At 42.6% G+C, this 15,142-nt stretch overlaps 1 protein-coding gene across 9 annotated transcripts in view; it reads right to left on the bottom strand.

The window, feature by feature from the left end:
- Positions 1-541: 541 nt before the first annotated feature.
- Positions 542-15,142, bottom strand: part of LOC135898354 (neural cell adhesion molecule 2-like) — a 542,388-nt gene continuing 527,787 nt past the window's right edge. For all 9 annotated transcript variants that reach the window (XM_070537575.1, XM_065427236.2, XM_070537576.1 and 6 more), the window contains 10 exons: positions 14,595-14,885; positions 12,763-13,056; positions 9,079-9,384; positions 7,969-8,097; positions 6,285-6,312; positions 5,739-5,824; positions 4,919-5,052; positions 3,835-4,191; positions 2,614-2,834; positions 542-783 (listed from right to left, as the gene is read on the bottom strand). In XM_070537575.1, coding sequence (XP_070393676.1) covers positions 3,898-4,191; positions 4,919-5,052; positions 5,739-5,824; positions 6,285-6,312; positions 7,969-8,097; positions 9,079-9,384; positions 12,763-13,056; positions 14,595-14,885 — 1,562 coding nt within the window. In that variant the 3' untranslated portion in view covers positions 542-783; positions 2,614-2,834; positions 3,835-3,897. The remainder of the gene's footprint in view (positions 784-2,613; positions 2,835-3,834; positions 4,192-4,918; positions 5,053-5,738; positions 5,825-6,284; positions 6,313-7,968; positions 8,098-9,078; positions 9,385-12,762; positions 13,057-14,594; positions 14,886-15,142) is intronic.

Raw genomic sequence — 15,142 nt, forward strand, 5'->3', positions numbered from 1 at the left:
ATGCAATAGCAAACTGTCCCATCGCGGCGAGTAAGTTGAGGAAGTCGGCGGCTGAGCACATCATCAAAGAACAGCACATCGAGTGTGTCGTATAAATGACGAGACAGAATCAGGAGAGGAGTACTGGGCTTTAAAGTTTCCGAATCTATAACGCACACGAGGTAGCCACTTGTGAGAATTCTTAGGTCGCCTCGTGTTTATGCTGCACGAAGGTAAACCAGCAAGTCTATTCTGTTATATACTAGCAACGGCGTCAGTGCCGCAGCCACATTTGAACGCAAGTTGCTGAAGCCCTCTAGCATGAAACGCCTTATAAGGATCCTATAAGGCTCTACAATTTCAGTGTAAAAATAAAACGATCATGTTAGCATGAGCCAATGCAAACACCCCTGTAGTGAATCGTTCGGTAGAAACATTGCCTTTCATTTGAAACATATATATATATATATATATATATATATATATATATATATATATATATACACACACACCAAAACAGGCTGCCGGAAGAACTAATTTGTAAGTGCCTGCTTACCTGGGTATCGTGAGGCAGCTTTTCCACTTTTTCCTCTAAAGAAAGCACTCATATTCACAAAAAGCACTGTTTGTTTTCTTTTCACCATAGAGTCAACATACCACGCATCTTTTTATGTACAGTAAAAATCTCACGGGATCTCGCAATGTCACTGAACACAACTGCAGGTTAACAAGTTTGTTGAGCACTTGACCCACTGCTGACCACGACACTGTCCTCTTGCTGAAATCCATTTTTTCCAAAGGCACCTGATCGAAAAAAATAGTACATTCAAGTTTTTTTTTTTGGCCTACGAGGTGATGGCACATTTTACTGACACACATAAAGAAAACCTTCGCATCCGAAACGCAATGTTGTAAGCACGCTTCAAGTTATGTTTCCTTTCCGATTCAGATGAACTGAAAGGAAGGCTTGCTACTTTCTCAAAAGTGCATGTTTGTTAAAGGGGCCCTGAACCACCCCTCGGGCTTGGTGAAATGCATATTCCGCGGTTAGCATACGCTGCTGTGAACAACTCAGCCAAATTTTTCTGTCGTACGTGGTGCGTGGAGCTCGCAAGCGGATCGCGAAGTCACCTTTCTCTCAAACACTCTCTTTTCAACAGGAGGCCCTGTCCATACTCTCTGCTAGACGCAGTATTTCGTCATTCTCTTAGACGGCTGCTATTAGCCGATAGATGACATTAAGCTGAGGTCGGCTACATGGCGTAGATACCATGGTCGCCATGGGGTGCCGCCACGAGTCCACTTGCTAAGCGCACTGCGGCTCGCTGAGGACAACCGCGTTTGGCTTACGTTTAGCGCGTCATAGGCACTGAAGGCGAAAGTCGTGGTGTGTAGGCAAGGACTTAAAAAAAAAACTGCGGGAGTGGAAGCTCCCGTAGCTCCTTACAAGGAAAGGTAAAGCCGACGCTCGCATTTCCTTCACCTGAAATAGAGCCTGGTCGGGTGATGTCCGCGTTCAGATTAAGTGATTTGGCTCTGATAGTGTATTGCTAAGCTAATTAGAAAATAAAATGTGGTTGTTTCCAAAGAAAACAGTAACTTCCGAATATTGGTGACATTCTCCCCAATACAATGTGCCAGGATATTCAGATTTGACACTAAAGCTAGTAATACAGAGATACACGTAGATAAGTATCTGTCTGGAAAAAATCTGGAGTTAGTCATCCAAGGAGGTTGACTAACTCGTGAGAAGTATTCTAAAAGCGCTTCTTCGCCATTTTTACCGTTTATTTATAGTTTTATCATGTCCCTCATGTGCGGCCTTACCTTCGGTACATATTTTTCCCTCCAGCAGTTTTGATTAAACATCCTTGTGTGTACGTTAACATCCAAAATGAAGTTTGAACTGTGCGCCACGGTGACTTTTAGAAGACGGAGTGTTGTGAGCACGCCCCATCGTGCCGTAGCCTTCGCAATGCAAGGCATTGAAGAAGGAACGGGAGCACAGCGTAGACCGTGCTAGATTGCCAATAACTCCGCTACTGCTGAACGCATTGAAGTACCTTGTGCGCCAAACTATTTTTTAAATAGCCTGTTTTCACTTGGGATTCCTTTCTCCACTTCAATAAAAAGTGGATCAGTGCCCCTTTAAGGAATCTCGTGAACATTAACTTTATTAGGTTCCCAATGACGTTGTACTCAATATATTGCCAAATAAAAGTTGTCTGAGCTGGTAGAGAATTAGCTGTTATAGTGCTTCAGTGTCACTTAACCAGAATCCGACAGGCACTGCTGAAATGGATATTTTGTGTTTCTTTAACTTTTACAATACGCTACACAATGAGCGCGTTTTTCTTTTGTATCCTCTGAGATTAAATTAAGTAGTACTATCGATCAAATGACGTTTCAGTGCTCCGCCCAAAGAATGTTGGACCAGATTACTCTTCGCAACTGTCAGTCTTTCGTCCTTAGTTAAAACTGTAAAACGGCAGCTTCAAAACACACAATACACCCGAAATACCAAAGCGAAAGAGAGACTGACTTGTAGTTGCGCACAGGTAAAAGAAGTTTACCGCACTGTTAACAAAAAAAGCGCTAAAAACCTTTAAAACACCTAACGGCTTTACTGCTTACCTCTATGTCTTCTTCCGCGGACTTTTACATGCTTGTGGTGGATACGATACTACCAGCAGCATCAATCTTGGGGAACACACAGGTGCAGTACTCTTTCTCTCTAAGCGCACTTGGGGAGAATCACGAACATAACAGCTCACAGGCACCTTTCATCGTCCAGCGAGGCGCTTGTGTAGCTACATACGAAAATTGCACATAGTCGTCACGCCGAATGGGCCGCCCTGGAATTGGATAAACAGAACATATAACTACACTCAATAAATTCTGAGCTACTATAAACACAAAACAAGGACGCTCCCGATGAAAATCCTAGGGATAAATGCCCCCCCCCCCCCCCCCGCCGCCCCCGCCAGCCATAGATCCCCCTTCTTCCAAAACTAGGTGTCATCGACGCGAAGCTTGAGAGGCAGTAATAAATAGCCCAGCTTTAAAATTAGAAAATAAGCATGCTATTGACATATAACTGTGCACTGAAGCCTATTTAAGCGTATTACGTGGCAGTGTAATTCAACTAGTACGTTAGCTGAAAACGGTAATGCATAGCCGTCATGCCACACAGCTTAAAGTGCCAACGCGTTATTATCGTGTAATAAATGTTTTCACTCTATGAACTTTTAGTCCATACTATTATGGGACTGCATGGAAGTGATGCAACAATTGACGAAGGATGTGCTGTTTGAATGGCATAATACGCGAAACGTGTGTGGCTCAAAAGCATGTCGAACATCTGTCTATACTGTACATATCCTAAATGTTAGAAAATATTGTTAGCCACTTGCAGCTACAAAACCCATAATTCATCACAAACGATAAGAAAATCAGCGTTGTCACTGCATCTGAGTAAGAAAGCATTTGGAAGTCAACGTGAAAAATGCTTGAGGGGGGGGGGGGGGGGCACATCGATTGAGATGTTTTATAGGTATTTCCCACTGTCATATTTATGGGCCCTGCCTACAATATGGGCTGCGCTGAAGGTATGCTCGAATATGTGTGTCTGCACACCTTAGATATCTACGTTTACTGCAAACATATGAATACAGTGCACGGCCTTCATACGGTGACGTATAAATGCTGTTGCTTTGTCAGCAGGCAATAAAGTCTACATGGTCTGCAGAGAAGTAGGATTCCAGTAACTTGCATGTATGGCCACTAGTAGCTTGACATATTTGTTATCGCCATGCATCGCGCAGATAGTCGCATAGTAGGTGCAATGAGACAAACCAGATGAAGTCGCGTTGCAGGTTCCGTGTTGAGCGCCTCATGAAACTGAAAAATATATCTTGGCTAGACGGTGCTTTCCATTCGATTTCCCGTAACCAGAGGCAGATCGGAGAGGTTCGGCCTGATGGTGCCATCCTCGTTCATGTCCTCGGGGCCACCGGGAATCTGATGGCCTGTAGGAAGTGGCCGAAGGGCAGTGCTCCCTTGGAAGTCTATGCGGCCGTATTCAGCTCCACGAAAATCTTCCAGGCCGGTCCTGTGTGGGCGTGGTAGGGTCGCCGACATGCACGAGCCCCCCGACCTCGACAAGGCAAGCTCGACGTAGGTTAGGTCAGAACCTTCCTGGCTAGAAGTATGCTGCAAACACAGAAAAGGTGTTCACATGAAGACATAAAGTTGCGAAAAATTACAATGAAGGCACTCTCATCGCCGGAGCTTGTCTGCTAAAGCAACAAAATTTGATATATGAAAAACATATAGCCTGTAAAAAAAAATCTCTGTACCCTTCCACTCGGTGAAGAACAAAAACAAGAAAGGGGCTGACAGATGGAATAGCACACTGTGGTATAAAGTTTGTAAACAGGGATAAAGCGCCTTAGACACGCTGGCCAACGTTTCGATAGGAGGACCTATCTTCGTCAACATAGGTCCTCCTATTGAAACGTTGGCCAGCCTGTCTGAGGCACTCTGTGAAGAAGGTTGACCAGCGAAGCTGCGTATGTGGGCCCCTTAATAGCGAACTGCACCTCCGCTGGGGGTCGGCCTGGCATTGCGCTATCTTAGGGATCAATACACGTGTGGGGAGTGCTTAACGCCTGCTTCACCTCCGCCGTGGGTCCGGCCGGTATTGCACTATCTTCAGGATCGGCCCACGTGTGGGGAGTGCTTAACGCCTGCTTTACCTCCGCCGTGGGTCGTGCCGGTATTGCAGCATCTTCGGGATTGGTCCGCATATGGGGAGTTTTTTTGCTCGCAACCACGACACATTCTTTTTCCTTAATTAGAACTTCTAAACAGGAAGCACCTCAGAATTCTTTATAACGTGCCGTGTCGGGAGCTACTTATTGCCAGCAGTGAAACTTACTTTCCCATTGGCATATTTATTAGATGGTAGCGTTCCAGAGTGACTGATTTCATTCGTCGTAACAGGTAAGTTGTAGTAACCTGTCACTGTATGCTTTTCGTATTCCTTCTTGTCCTCCTGTTCCTGATTATACGCTGAAAAAGCAAGTTGGAGATGATGCATTAGTTGTGTCATTGCAGAAACAGCTGGGTAATGCTGCCAAGTGCAACAAGCAAATGTACAAGGCACTAGATGCATAGGCGTAAACAGAAATCTGCAATATATGCTACAATTGCGAAAACAAGCTTCGCAAACCATATCCTATACACTTAACAATTCTGTATCCATAATCGAAAGAAAGTAGTTTCAGTCAAATTCCAATACAATTTGCCTGCTAGAAGAAAGCCTTCAAAGCCTAAAATTGTGATTTTGCAAATGTGCGCTTTGTGAGGAATAACGCACTCGAGTCTGTTTATTAGATTGTGAAATGTATTTGGTAATTATGCAGAGTTGTGTTCTTATTAGGGTAAGAGGAATATTTGCGCGAACATGTTCAGCTTCAAGATTTGGACAGCTGTATATTTGCAGTGGCGTGTACCAGCGCCTGTTTCGGGAGGTGCAAAGCGATTCTGCTAGTCGGGCAATATTTCTTTTTTTTTTCTTTGTTTTCATGAATTCAGTGCATTCGCTGCTTCTTCTTAGATTTCCTTGCTTTTGAGATCTTGGTTTAACTTTTGAAAATGTTAGAAGAGAATCGTGGCCCAAATACTATATATAATATAATGATAGATGTGCTACTCTGGACTCTAATTTTATGGTTAACCGGCAAAAGTAGCCTTACTGAGCGGAGCTGCTGGTATAATGTCCGGGCCACGGCCTTCTATATCAGCAAATTCCTCTCCGTCTTTTTTGAGCAGGCTTTGTGACCTGAAAGCATGAAAAGCTGGTTATGCATTCTATATCGAAATGGTTCTGGAGATATAGTCATTGTAACCTAGTAGCTCACTAAATGTTTATACTTGTTTGAAAGCGAATATTATTTTTATCTGAAGAGTCATCAATGAGTCGACGGGCTCTCTTTGTAAAAAGAATACCTGTTAAGTGACTCACAGCCGCTCTCGTCCCCATCGAAATATGTAGGACTCAGGTGAAGCTTCTGAATTTTCACTACGCTAAATAGAAAAACGATAGAGCCGAGCACTACCAGAAATTATTGCAGGATGTTTGATTAATTATAGCAAGGATTCAATATTTTTTTAGTCTATGTAACAATTATGCAACATCGTTGCTCAGGATAAATTACTTTAACAACCTGTTTCGCAACTGTCTTAAGAAAAGACAGCCAAACTTTTGGGTGATAAATACTAGTAAAACAGAAAGTACTTACTTGTCATCTGTTCTTTCCTTGTACTCATCTAGAAGAAAGCGCGAATTGAGGAATTTTTATGCGTTGTAAGTGCACTTCGTATAGCTCCTCAGCCATAGTGAAGAATGAAATACAGATGTTGGTCGTAAACAGTGTAATAATATCAAAGGCACTTTGTACCTCTACATAACATCATTCAGTTCAAAGGTATATTCCTTACTTCGTTAAAGTGATAATAGAACTGAAAAAGTAATGGACATGGGCTTTAGCTCACATGTTTCTTTTAATTCAACGTACCATAGAAAAAAATAATGTGCCTAAGAGATAGAACACATATCGCTAGTCTTTTCGGTTGTGCTGAAAGTAAGGCCTTCGGCGCTAGAAAGAGCAGATGTGATGAACGAATGGAAAAAAATAGTAGCAAAGATGGAGGGAGAGAGACAGAAGAAAGCGAGAAGAGCCAAGAGGTTAACGAGAACGAAACATCTGGTTTCCTACCCGACACTGGAGACTGAGGGAGAGGGAGGGAAAAGGTAAGAAAGTAGAGAGAGAAACAGGGGGCCGATACACACTGTCACATCCATTCACTATCGCCGCAAACTATCATATCACAGTATCACGAGCAGCCTGACGAACGGGAATCCAAGCTACTGCCTCTTGTGTACGTCTGTCGTCCTTAAAAATTGTAGCTGCGTAGCAAAAACGATTCTAGTCGCAATAATATAAGCCGGCCTGTCCCAAATAAATACCAACATAAACGAAGTCAAAAGAGGCAGAGACTATCCAACTACGGAGCGCTCAGCTACGACAGGTGCGCAACACTTGGCTGCGTAAATAAAATACATTGAAAAGGACAAATTATGAGTTACTGTAAATAGACCGCAGAATCATATGGAGTCCTTGCTAAGGAACATGACACATGATACTTTTAACTAAAGCTTAGATGCTTTTTTTTATTTTCCCCTAAACGCCCATAGATTGGTACATCAAGTAGAATTTGGACCACAGATTGTTCACCAAACATGTTATCATCCTTCAAAAATCGCCAGCCACCTTCACTTACAATATTATTGACATGACAATGGCTGGCGCCATTTCTTACCAACTTTTATATTGTGCTATTCACCAAAAAGCTATACACCAAAACATTTTGCAGAGAGACTTTCCGCCAATTGCGTTAACAGCCCTGATTTATATCGAGCAAGCTGCTGCTTGCAAGCTGATTTTACGAAGGGAAAAGGTGGGATACTCCAACGTTGCGAACTTATTTACAATCCAGTTCGTAGAAGAAGCTCCAATCATTCGTGATGATGACCCTTACGTCAGCGATGGTGGTCAACGATGGTGGCCAGTCCATCTGAACTAAGCCTTATGTGAGCTTGTCCCCTTCGCCCGTATTCACAAAGCAAAACACAACAATGGCTGACCAATGAGAAACAGTTCTTATATGAAGAAAAATATGTGAATTTTGCACTCAATATGTAATCTTCTGAGTTGGTCCACAACGAAGCTACTATTTTCAGGATGCAGTTTGAGAAGTCACATAAAAAAGGCTGCTAATTGGATATACAAATTCATAGAAGGAATAGTAATCATGAGTAGGCCGTATTGGTTAGAAATATCTAGAAAAGTGATATCCTCCTGCAATACAAATTGTGAATCGTTTTCCACATTAATGGATATGTGCACAAAGCTTCGGACTTACCTCTAGTCTTCCGAGGATGCTTGTATTTTATGAATAAGATAATCACGATCGCTGCTATCACAAGAGTCAAAATAATGCCCATGATGACTCCTAAAACGGGTCTGATAATTATAATGGCTTGACTTCCAGCTAGAAAAGGAAAAGGAGAAGTCGTTAAGACTGAGAAGACTGCCCAGATTTAGGAAGAAGTACATGACTTTTTCACTTATTTACGAGCTATTCTGAGGATACAAGGTGATATTCTGTTGAAATCAAATTTCCAAAAGTAAGTACAGGTTGCTGAGTTAAGAAATGCTGTAAAAAGATTTCATAAAAGCTTACTATATTGCCATAGAAGTTATATTATTAAAAGGTATCGAATAGAACATACAAGCTCGTGTAAGTTCATTTCACTTCATTTACTTTAGACACCTGGGGTATTTACGCAAATTAGGTGTTCTTTTATTACCATCTGGTACGCCCCTTTCTTTCATACTTTATTTGTGCTGCGTGAGCGTAAGATTAAGACAACACAGGGATTTGACATGATTTTTTTTCATAACAGGGATTTGGTTCTGGCCCTTTCCTATGACACACAGATACCGTTATGCAAGGCAAACAAATATTTCAAATCACAAATAACCAATACAGTTCGTGACGCTATTAAATTATGCAGCAGTTTTGCATCGCGTAATCAATGGATTTAGGTCATATGATGTGATACCAATACTTAGTACCACAAGTCATACAACTTACCTTACCAACGCAAAGCTTTGCACGAAAATGTAAATAGAACGTTGGACCTTGAGCATTGAGCGTTTGATAGGGCATAATGTGCGCTAAATACTTTTGGCGACACGCTCATCAGTGTTTCTCTCCAAGCGGAAAGAAAGAGCGCAAGTCTGATACTGAGGCTCGGGAAGTAGGTCGTTCGAGGCCTTCGCTCTCATGCGTGGCACGAAAGGCAAGTGCTGGCAACGAGATCGAGCAAGAATAAAAGGTTGCATCACAGCCTAGAACAGGGGAACCGGGCAAGAGCAGGTAATGGGCGAACACTAGTAATCGAGAATGTGCGCTCGTGTTCAGCAAAGTGCCCAGCCGCGCTAACTGCAGGCGCTGCTCTCTGCTTACCCGTTAGTTTCTCGGCGGGTCTGAGTGTGCTGACGACGAAGCGTGTGGGCGGCCGATGTCCTTTAGCGTTTCTCGCGTACATGCTGGCTCGAAATGAGGTGCCGCCGGCGAGCCCCGAGAAACCGAACGCCGCTACCGGCGACGAAGACGCGTTGGCCACCAGGCGGCCGCTATCGACGTCGTGAAGCTCAGCGAAAAACGTGACTGGCCTGACACCGCCGTCCCAGGAGCCCTCGGCGCACTCGAACGACACCGAGTCCTCGGTGGCGTTCAGCTGGCTGCAGTTGCTTACAGGCTCTGGTGGACCTGCATCGCATGAATACGAATAAAGCTGGCAACTTTCACGTCGCCAGAGGGAACGACGTCGCTTACAATCATTCGCGCTTCTATTGCTTCCGCCTGTTTATTGCTACAATACTATTAATACGCCCTTACGGCACGCAGCCCCGCGAATGAATTGAGCTAAACAACGATTCTCGTCACCAAGCTAAGCCTAATCATAGATGTCTAAGAGGGGCTTATTCTCTTTCGGCAAATGCACCTGCGATATGGCATTGGTGTATCTCAAGTGGTGTTAAGGAGCGCTCATTTCCGCAGCAGAAATCGCGGCGTAATTGTCATTAGACTGGGTTAAATATGTAACGGTCTCAGTCACAGCTTGTGCAGTTCAACCCACAGCCCTGAGGCTGAATCTGCAAGAGTACACATCTACCGCAAGACATACATACATACATACATACATACATACATACATACATACATACATACATACATACATACATACATACATACATACATACATACATACATACATACATACATACATACATACATACATAGATACATACATACATACATACATACATACATACATACATACATACATACATACATACATACACACACGCACATACATACATACATACATACATACATACATACATACATACATACATACATACATACATACATACATACATACATACATACATACATACATACATACATACATACATACATACATACATACATACATACATACATACATACATACATACATACATACATACATACATACATACATACATACATACATACATACATACATACATACATACATACAGTATGATGCCGATAGCCGTGATAACGAATCTACCACCGTGGTAGTTTCTTCCGCCAATCGCGGCAAGGACTGATAGAAGAGAAGCTTTTGGAAAGGGGGCCCCAGTGCTTCCTAATTACGTTTCGTATCCCCCTCAAAACCATAAACAGTTTCTCGAGAGAGTTGAGATTAGGTTAAGATTGAGCAAAGAAATTATCGTCGAGCCACGCTGAAGTTAACGGATATATCTGCCCACGCATGCATCGGGCAAAATTCTTTGCAGACACCTAGTGCCTTCTAACAGCGTGCTGCTGCGTTCATCAGCGACATCAACACTAGATGTAACTGCGAAGGCAGCATCGATAATCTTGAAGCAATATGGAAATCCTACTAAAAAGCCGCCCTTGCCTTACACTTTATAAAAACAGATGCACCATTTGGGGTGTTTGCCACATGTTTGCCGCACAACAATATTCGTCATCTGTCTTACCCACATTTCATTTCTTTAACGTTGCGAGCCCGCTGCTTCCATGTCAGGAATAACATGCGCGTTATTAGCATGACAGAACAATCTAGACAGGAAAGTATCGAGCGCAGAGTTTTCAAGAAAGGAAACGCAAGCAAGACATATGACGATTATTGTTGTGCCGCAGATCTACACCCAAAGGCTGCAACTGCTTGTACTAGGGCGAAATCATTTGCATGTTTGCCTCACTATTAAGGCAGTCGCTGCTGTGTCCACACCGAGATTTGAAACGATAGCACAGAGCTGCCCGACATGCTCCCAATGTTTTCGCTAAATTTTTCTCCTCCATGTGCCCGCATCTATTCCTACCCTATAATGGTTGATTCGATTGTCCCCTTGAGCTCTTTCTGGCTTTCACGCTGTCATTTGATCGCTTTTTGCTGAATGAACAAGTGAAGCTTTCTTTTTTCAATCTTTTTTCGGAAACACCGAACAAGTCATTTTAGTAAGAGCCCATTGCAGAGCTGCACAAATGCTTCTATTTCACCCAATTCACATCTATTCCTACCTATGTAGAACGAAGTTATCGGTTGTTTGTTAAATTTAAGTGGCGTGGCAATAGCAGACAATCGAATTTTTGAAATTCTAAATTCCAGAATTATTTCCTATTTTAGCTGTTCTTGTGCTACAAAATTGCTAATTATCGTGATTGTTTTTTGAAGAAAACAGTGCGCCTAAAGAAAACACGCCCTTACTTAATGTCTTGTGCTTTCGACCTGATACGTTTACCATTCACAGAAAACTACTGATGAGCTAAAAGCAGTTTGAGAACTTATGCCATAACTGTCTTTACAAAAGTACTGCAAGCGTGTGTGCACTGGGGTGCCAACACGTACTCATTTCATTTTTCCCAATCGCTGGAGTTCAATAAATAAGGCGAATATGTTCCTAATGCACTAATAATACACGGTAGTGCGCTCTGTAAACATTTTGAAGGCAAGGCTTCTTTTAATCCATCAACATTAGGATTGTCAAAGTGGAAAAAAACACAAGCGTGGGCAGTCCGGAAAGTTGGTCGCGACCGGATCCCGCACTGCACACGCATATACAGGGTGTTTCAGTGAATACTTCAAAAATTTTTAAAGGTTGCCTGTGGAAGATACCACAATTTTAGTGTATGAGCCGGTCTGCTCGAAGCGGTGTATACTATTTGCACAAAAAAATGAAATGCAAATTCGATGAATAACAAGAATTCACTAATTAACATTTAGCGAATTATCTTACGACCCATATTGCAATTTACAAATTCTAGCCGTGGACTTCGCAAGGCTGATTCACTTGGAACGTATTCTCAGGACGGCACCAGTTTCGAGATATAAATTCCCGAACTTTGCGGAGAGATGCATTGGCGTTCCAGTTACTTCTGTGATTCAGTGCTTGGAACGACGTTTTGTTAAAAAATTTGCTGGAGCGCCAATGCATTTCTCCTCAAAGTTCGGGAATTTATATCTTAAAACTGGTGTCATCTTGGAAATTCGTTCCAAGTGGATCCGCCTTGCGAACTGTACGGCTAGAATTTGTAACTTGCAATATGGGCCAAAATGTAATTATATAAGCTATTAATTAGTGAATTTTTATTAATTAGCCGATTTTGCATCTCAATTTTTGTGCAAGTATTCTCCGCCGCTTTGAGTAGGCCAGCTCATGCACTAGACCTCTTTCAGAATGTTTTAATTTGATATATATATATATATATATATATATATATATATATATATATATATATATATATATATATATATATATATATATAACAACGAAGAGTTCTCTAGATTCGGTGCGTGGGTAGTTGGAGAAACGAAGGCGCACACTTCGAATCATCTTTTTAAATATTCAATTAAATTATCTGGTTTTGCGTGCCTAAACCACGATCTGATTACGATGCACGCCGTAGTGGGAGCCTCCGGAAGTGGGAGCCTTGGGAAGATGCAAAATTTAGTACTTATTAGAAAGAGAAATATCTTTGAATACCTTTAGTACTCGAATGCCCAAAAATGAACTGCTTCCTCGACATATAACTACATTCGATGTGGTGATCGAAAGGAGGTAGACTTACCTGCGGGGACGACAGTGAAGTTGCAGGGATGCAATTGCTTGCCGACCTCGTTTGCTCCCCAGCAAAGCAGGTAACCAAAGTCGTCGCTATTTTGAGGTGAGTAGATGGCAGTGCTGCGCGTCTGGGCGTGGCTGTAGCTAGCCAAGTCGATGCGCTTGCCACTTGACGAGCTGTTAAAACGCCAATGGAAGGTCACATCACCAGGATCTGCTTCCAGTTCACAGTGCACTGACACTGAATCCAGTTGCGAGACTCCATAGATGCGCTTCTGGCCCGGCTTGCAAACTGGTGCAACTGAAGAGAGAATGTTTAAAGGTCAAATTCACTTTTTTTTGCGACACAGTCATGGTATCAATAGCAGCAAACACACATGCTAACTGGTCGGTAAAGTACACTATTTACTTAAGATTTCACTTTACTTCTAGAACGTTCATGCTAAGTTTAGTGTAGGTCTCAAAAATAAAAGTAAGAAAGAATAGGGAAGAGCATATACTTTCCCTAATACACCGTCACCGAGCTCCTGACCTTCTCGTATTACTAGCGATATGAAATTCAGCATTCGGTAATGCCAACAAAATTGATGCATCTATTTTCCGGTACAATAGAAACAAGATTTTCTTTCTCATTTTTCTTTCTCTATAGTAAGTCCGCTCATTCACATTGCGCATCAATAGGTGTGTGAATAACTACGAAACGGCCGCCAGTAAAGGCCTGAAGAAAAAAAAAGAAATATTCTGTACGCGCCCAACATTTATTGATCAATTATAGTTGTTATTCAGTGGTGAACATTCGTCGTTACATACTTGTAGTTTCAATGCAGTAACTAAAACGGAGAACTGATAATTTCGATCAAGGCACCTGTTAAAGCTGATGTGCACAAGACGTAAAGCTCACGACAGTTACAGCTTTCACAGTGCAACGTGGAACCCATGCCACCCTAGTTTTCCCTTACTCTCTGCGCGTCCTTGTTTGTGTACATGTACGTGCGTGAATATGTCTACTATATGTGTGAAAACATGCAAGTGCTCGGAGAGCATGTTCTGATACGTGGGCCTTGTGGAACGCAGTCTGTTTGACGAAAAGTCGTCTACATTCACTGGCCCCAGAAAGTGCCAACAATTATGGTATGTGCCACCTATGGCTTTGTTATGATCTTTACTGAGTCTTTGGTATCACAGATACTACTATATGTGAGACCTGCAGCTTTGGTGAGATATTCGCGCACTTGCTATAGTATTCGGCCACCTTCTAGTACGGATAGCCAATTGTATAGTAATTTGGTGCAGTTGTATAACAATTAGGAAAGTCAACGATTCCCTTGCTCTCGCTTGATTGACCAGAATCGTGCTTCCGACATCAAAAGCGTCATTCTTACGGATTACGCGGACTTTGCGAACCATAATATCATCGCACTCCTGGAAAGAAATCGACGCCCATCTTTTATCACGGCGCCCTGCTGCACAAGAGTTTCTGGTGTTGTACGATTATACCACAGCGACAAACACAACGAATAAGAAACGAACAAAGAAACAACGCTGCGCTATATTGTGCACCTCTAAGGTCGCGGCCGCAGGTGTTACGCTGTTCCAACGATGTATGTAGCTGTTTGCAAAACAAGATGTAAAGCTCACACTTTTTCAGAAATTTACGATGACTTATTTAAGTACGGGCGGCGCCTATACTATTACACCATCTATTGGCCTTGTTGCATACTGCTACACGATATTGTAAAAGAATGAACAACTTACAAACACTATAATACCACGATGATATCCTTTAAGGTGGTGCAAATAACAACTAGGAAGCTGAACCAAGCATTGGGGTGCGCTCACATTTAATTCGTAAGATGAAGATGTTGCTGGTGCCGTGTCCCTCCCGATTAGCAGCGGTGCAACTGTAGCGGCCACGGCGTGACCTCCGCACCTTCTGCAGCACCAGCGACTGGTTGCTCACAATGACGCCAGCGCTAGTGTTTGTGGCAACCTCGTGGCCTTCAAAGAGCCACGTCACCTCACTAGCTGGAGGGCTGGCTTCCACGTGGCATTCCAGGTACACGTCTCGGCCTTCGTGAATGTCATGCTCCTTGAGGTTCTGACCGAGCATCAATGTGATCCGCGGTTTATCTGTCGAAAGAAAAAAGAAAGGTCAGAGCTCTAAGAATGTTAATTATTATAAAAAAATGCTGTTAGTTTCCTTCTAATACCTAATTGACTCGCGTAATGGAAGGTCTGCCGATGATTGGGGGGGACTTATGTTTTCTGCACAGTAAATCAATCTTCCTAGATATAAAACGCAAAGCAAATTTTTACATATCGAATTGGCAAACTTATAAACAAAGAAATAGGTTATCCTGCGGTGTTTTGTAGCCCTTTCATTAAAA

Source organism: Dermacentor albipictus, chromosome 4 (assembly GCF_038994185.2).
Source record: "Dermacentor albipictus isolate Rhodes 1998 colony chromosome 4, USDA_Dalb.pri_finalv2, whole genome shotgun sequence".
Taxonomy (NCBI): Eukaryota; Metazoa; Arthropoda; class Arachnida; order Ixodida; family Ixodidae; genus Dermacentor; species Dermacentor albipictus.